The 6,089-nt window shown below is 38.0% G+C and overlaps 1 protein-coding gene across 1 annotated transcript; it reads right to left on the bottom strand.

Annotated features, from left to right (window-relative positions):
- Positions 1 to 1,503: 1,503 nt before the first annotated feature.
- LOC149231202 (aspartyl protease family protein 1-like) lies at positions 1,504 to 5,207 on the bottom strand. The gene is made up of 3 exons (XM_089376224.1): positions 5,141 to 5,207; positions 1,957 to 2,028; positions 1,504 to 1,801 (listed from the first exon to the last, which is right to left on the bottom strand). The coding sequence occupies exons 2-3, from the start codon at positions 2,018 to 2,020 to the stop codon at positions 1,527 to 1,529; spliced, it is 339 nt and encodes a 112-aa protein (XP_089232350.1). The 5' UTR covers positions 2,021 to 2,028; positions 5,141 to 5,207; the 3' UTR covers positions 1,504 to 1,526.
- Between the last annotated feature and the right edge of the window lie 882 nt (positions 5,208 to 6,089).

The following is a 6,089-nucleotide window of genomic DNA, read 5'->3' as shown; positions in this document are numbered from 1 at the left end:
CATTCACTTCCTGATTTTTCCATGTAGATTGGATCGAAGCTGGCAATCCTGACAAATCTGGACAGATCACTGACGCGGAGGAATAATGCCATTGCCAATTCGAAATGGAGGAATTGCCAGATCGCGGGCTGCTCACTCACCTTCCTCCTCGACTCGGCACCTCCCGCTCTGCAATTCCTCACTCACCTTCCTCCGCTCTGCTGCTCACCACCCAGGTACACTGGACTAACACACCATACCCAAAAAAATGTCATTTGTTATTGAAGTATAAGGTTTGTTCGGCTGTTTAAATTTCCTCAGTCATATTAACTGCTATTTTGGAGCCATTAAAACCCTGAATTATTTGTAAAAGTTTAATAGTTTGCATGGAAAAATTAGGAACAATTTCAGATTATTTTGCAGAATTGCAAATGTCAATTTTGGGTTTATTTCTTTCTTTCTTGTTCTTTTATGGATAAAGTGCTTGAAATCTCCCAGATTTGCCAATCTTCTGTAGGGATCAATAATGTGTATAGATGCAAGGGGGTTTTCCAGATGAAACATCAGAATTACCGCAGCGAGTCCAAATACCAGAATTGCAACAGACTATTGAACCTTTGTTAATGGCAACAGAGCCAATGTCTACAGTCCCTAATGATGAAAAAGCACTCATGCTTTACAAGCCCATTAATTATGACAATATGCATTTAGGAGTAGAGTGATAAATTTACTGAGAAGAATAAGAAAATTGGACAAGAAACATTCACACTCTGGCTATGACAGGATTCACTGTAAGCTGCAACTAATATTCTATTTCCTCTACAACTGCTCATCCACACTTCTTGTTTATTACTGTTCACCATGTTCCCTTTTCTCTAAGACTTTATAACAAAAAACTTGGAATTCGAATACCCTCTGCTAAATCTTCTTGCTGCCTCTGCATTTGCATGCTTGTGGTGTTCTGCATAGCCTTCACTTTAACCTCGAAGCTGGGTGGATCTTTCGCCGTCACTGATTGTCATTCTAATCAGTTTCTCTTTGAAAGCAATTGTGCTTTACAAGCCCGTAAATCCACCAGTATTTCCAGGTGGTCCAGCCGTTGGATCACCATATCTTCCTATCAAATGTAACACAAACTCATGGAATTAGAAGGCCTGGCAGATACAGGCTAATCTACCTGATCTTTTCCGCTTTGCAATAAAATATGAAAAATTCTTAATTTGGAAAATATCTTGAAAGGGAATTTGTGTGGAAATATAATACTTGAATTTGAACGAACAATGGAGAAAAAGATTGGCAGGAATTGCACTGCTGAAATTATTGTTCTCTATATTCCTGTATTAAAAAATAAAGAACATTTCATTACAAATATTATAAACTAATTTTATAATACCAGAATTGCAGCAGACTACTGAACCTTTGTTAATGGCAATAGAGCTAATGTCTGCGGTCCCTCAGAAGAATTATGTTCTGTGATAAAAAATAGTTCTTTGATAAAAAATTCATGTCCCCGGACTTCGAAGACATCTTCATTGCACAGAAATAAATTAAATGATAATTTTAAGAATGGCAATAGCGACTATAAATGAGAGGGCACTGTGCAGAAAAAATGACCTTAAATGGGTTGCATCACTAGTGGAATTAGGATTAGCTGGTAGAGCATCAGGGGATATGGATTGCTTTGGAGGTGAACCTCTGGAACTACTTGTATAAGATGTGTCTGGGCTGTCAACTAAGGAAGGGCCAAGGGGAGACTGAAGTGGTGTACTATTTGATGGTGCTGGTGCTGATGCTGAACTGTTTCTATACTCCAAATCATAACCTGAAACCATAAAGGATGTGAGACAATTAGTCAGAGCATGTTCTTGAAACTCACCATCACAGAAGGCATGGAGAAGATATTCAATTAATATATCAATATGCTTTACTCCCCAATAAATGTCCATTTTCTAGAACCAGATTTAAGTGGACACTTACAGTTGGCTTCCTTCCACCCCAGTTTAAGCTCGTCCCGGTCAAAGACAATTTGATAACCTGACATGAAATTCTCTGCATCAAAGAAGAAAATGGCATCGTAAGAGTTAAAAACCAGAGCAATGACTTACTTTAATAACAACACATAACATAGATGCTATATCAGAGCTGAAAATACATAAACTTACTGCCATATAGGAAGGGTTAATGAATGCAGTAGATCAGCCCATCCACTATTATGTTGGTGAGGGGGATGTTACTTCTCTGGACACCATATTGGGTTAAGGATCATTGTATATAGGGAATTATGTGATGTTGTGGAAAAGACCTCATAAAAATGTGGGATAGCACACAAAAGGAGTGGAGATTTTAAAGTCACATTGTGTATTTGACATTTTATCATTCATTGTTTACTCTCACACACCCACCAACACAGCAAGTCCCCCAAAGGAGGTGGGAGGAGGTCAAGAAAGCACACATATCCATCCACCAACTAATCAACCATTATGTTAGTAGGAAGGTCACTACCCCTTATCCTGGGTTGATGTATAAGAAAGAGAGATATATGGGTCCCCTGTTTAAGTCCCCCAAAGGAGGAGGGGGAGGTCAAGAAAGCTTAAGTCTCCCAAAGGAAGATGGGGAGGTCAAGAAAGAGTACATATCCATCCTGCAACTAATCAACCATTATTTTAGTAGGAAGGTCGCTACCCTTTATCCTGGATTTGTGTATAAGAAAGAGAGATATCTGGGTCCCCTGTTTCTACTATCACCAATGCATTAAGCTTAACAGGATTCTGCATCATAGGTATAATGGATTCAACAATTATTCACATATTTAACAATGGTAGCCAAAAAATAGTTCCTGGAAAAATAAATTGAACAGGGACCCCAAACTTTATCAAAATTGTTTGAATACAGATGTTTACTGTTCACGCCAAAACGAACATTCGTCTATCTAGAAAAGGATAATAGGTCAAAAGCAAACATTCCTTTAGACCTAGTCATAAAAGAACATTCCTCTATCTAGAAAAGGATAAGAGGTCAAAAGCAAACATTGCTATGATAAATCATCAATGCATTTGAACAACAAAACTTTGGAAAGCACAAAACCAATTAGAAAAGCAAGTTTCGATGTAGCCATCAACACATGCTTTAGATGGGAATAAATTAGCCTTATAACATCTTTTCAATAATCCAGTTTACCTGTCCTAAAAAGCACAAGCAGTTTGCTGCTCTGAAATATATCTTATGTTTCAACACTAGAAAGTGTGGGATGATGGTCTGAATGAGGCACCACATTACCATGAGAAGGGAGGCCCAAGCTTGAGTGCTTGGAAGGGAAGTGGAGTTGCCATCCAATTTTGTGGGTAACAGGCAAAACTACTATGGGGAAGAGGAGGCTGCTAAGATTATTGTGAACTTAATCGTGTCCTCAGTGATCTATCACTGTTATTAGAGCTTCTTGTGAGTTTATTTAGGCTAGAGGCAGAAAGTAAAATAACAAAGAATAATTGACAAAGGAAAAAAGACTAACTAGGGTTTATTTTTTTCCTTTTTTAGTGTGTTAATTAACTACTTGCATGAAAGAAAAGAGAGTTAGAAATGAAAGGCCTCTTTTTCCATCTAATTGAAGCAGCAAGCATTAAGAAAATTTTCGAATTTCCCTTTAACGAGTAAGCAAACTAGGAAGGGAACCTAGGGTTTATTACTGTCCTAGGTGGTTGAAAGCCTTTAACCCTCATATACTGTAAGTCTATCACAAGCTACAAGGGCTTAAAGGAAAAGAGTCAAACAAGAAGTAGCAAAGAGGGTTAGAGTCTAGACCCTACTCTATGTACTTGTATAGCACTTCTCACATTTTGAAAACAAGTTTAGATATGCTATCTCCTAATGAAATGAACAATAGCAACAAACAAATTACACAACTAAAGATGAATTAGGAAAATGAAAGTATGCATGACCCATATGCCCTCAGTTGTGAAGGTTATCTCCTCATCCAAAGATTTGCATTGAACTCCCTTTAACTAGGAGAGATTGGATGGCTAGATGTGAATAAGGGTCCATGTCAAAAACTCAATCAAACTAACCTAAGCAACAAATGGAGGGTTAAGATAAAAGGAGGGGAAAAGAACAATTGTAGAAATCTCCAAATAGGTGGAGGGTTCATAGAGACAACAAACACCAGCAAGCCCAAGAGAGGAAGGAGATCATGAGAACATTGCAGAGTGTTCAAATCGACAATTTTGGTATTTCCAAGAGTGAGAAAAGAGACTGTTGGATAGGCGGCTTTTTGAAAAGAGTCAAATGATAGATTTTGACCGAACGTACATAGTCAAATGGGCCTAACCATAGGTAATTTCCAAAAAGCCCACTCTCTATAATGCAGGAAAGTGTGGAAGCTGGAAATAGATGTGGCAGTCTTAAAATAATCTACAATTTGGAGTGCATGCCTAGACCACTAAGTTATAGGAAATCTAATTAAGTGTGTGCCTCAAACAATATGCTATAATGGATTAGGGACGTTTGGGGGACTCAAAGGAGGCTCCTCAACTAATATCCTAACAAGTGCATGAGGCCCAAGGTAGATACTAATCAGAAAGGGAGGGATCCAAGTGGGTTGGCCAAGGCACATGTTATAGCCAGATATAGAACCAAGGAAGGCCAAATATGGATGGAGGACACACCAATGGAACTAGACATCAATTGAGAAACCAGAATAATAAATCTAGACCAAGATAAGGGACTCAAAAGGATGTTATTCAACACATAAGAGCCATCACTGAAATGGATAGGAAGACCTCGATGTTATTCTAGGGTGAGCCATGTATAGTCAATGCACTATAAAATACCCACCTCGATGTCATTCTAGGGTGAGCCATGTATAGTCAATGCACTATAAAATACCCACACATCAATATCTGGTGGGATAAGTGTGTGGTAAGAGTGAAAAAGCCAAATACTGCATAAAAGAACATGAAGTATATCAGCAAATATGTTCAACATTCGATAAAGATCTGGACTATTTCTGTCCCGTTAGTACTTTGGTAGTACCTGTAAGTAGATTAATCATGGAATCCACACTTACCAATATTTCTGCAAGATATGCTAACTATAAAGGATGGCAAGAAAAAATGATATAATAAACCTTTTCAAAAAATAAAAATAGGTTATGTGTGCATGAACTTACGACCGATAATTGATATACTCGAGCTTTGAACCACTGCCAGACAGTAACCTAAAAGCTTCCCAGTCTGCCAGAATCACTTTAGAATCGTGGCCAAAAATTGTTGTTTTTAGTCTGTTGTTTAGCCTACTCCATGCAGTAGCAGTCATTCATCGGCTGGTATATCTAATGTTTGTTCTGCAGGAACTCAAAGATAATGACTGGTATATTGGTTTTATGGAACACAACTCACAAATTCCAGATTAATACTGACCTGTTTGCCTTTGGAATCGAAATAGGAAAAACAGACATCACATTTGCAGATGACTTTGTTTAAATTCATTCAAGTTTTTGCTTAAAACTTGTGAAATGTCTCTCCCAGAATTTTACTCATTAAATCTGGTTTAACATGCTTTCATTCAAAGCTTCATTTGTCCCTGATAGTATGAAAAAACTGACCTTATCCTTCTTTGTATGTCCATGCCTCAATGCCTGGCCTGTAGCTTTGTTTACAAGGGCAAATGCAGGAAATCCTTCATCGTCCTTGGCCTTCACACTCCATGAAGTATCCATGATCCATTGCTGTGGATAAAAAACATATAATCGACCAATCATTTCACATACACACAGCAAATACTAATCTCTGTCACAATCCTTGTTTGTGTTTGGGTTGTTTACAAAAAAAGAGAGCAAAATTTAATCTCTACCATCAACCAGATTTGGGTTTGGTTCACACATACATACATATAAAAATCTAATCTCTCTCACCAAACTGATTTTGGTCTTGTTCAAAGAGAGAAAAAGTGATGTCACCAACCTAGCTTGGGTCTAATTCATTTGCCAGAGCCATGACAACACTGCCATTTCTACCAGCCAAGAAAAAATCAGGATTGGCTTCACAGTATATCTTCACAATCTCTCCTTGAATAGGTTGTGGATACTGACTCCCATGAGGAGCCTGATATGGCTACTG

This window comes from Pinus tabuliformis, chromosome J, assembly GCF_031772625.1.
Source record: "Pinus tabuliformis cultivar Carrire ecotype Pingquan chromosome J, CPIR1, whole genome shotgun sequence".
Lineage (NCBI taxonomy): Eukaryota > Viridiplantae > Streptophyta > Pinopsida > Pinales > Pinaceae > Pinus > Pinus tabuliformis.
The sequence above is the reverse complement of the archived record's forward strand: the minus strand, read 5'-3'. Positions and strand labels throughout refer to the sequence as shown.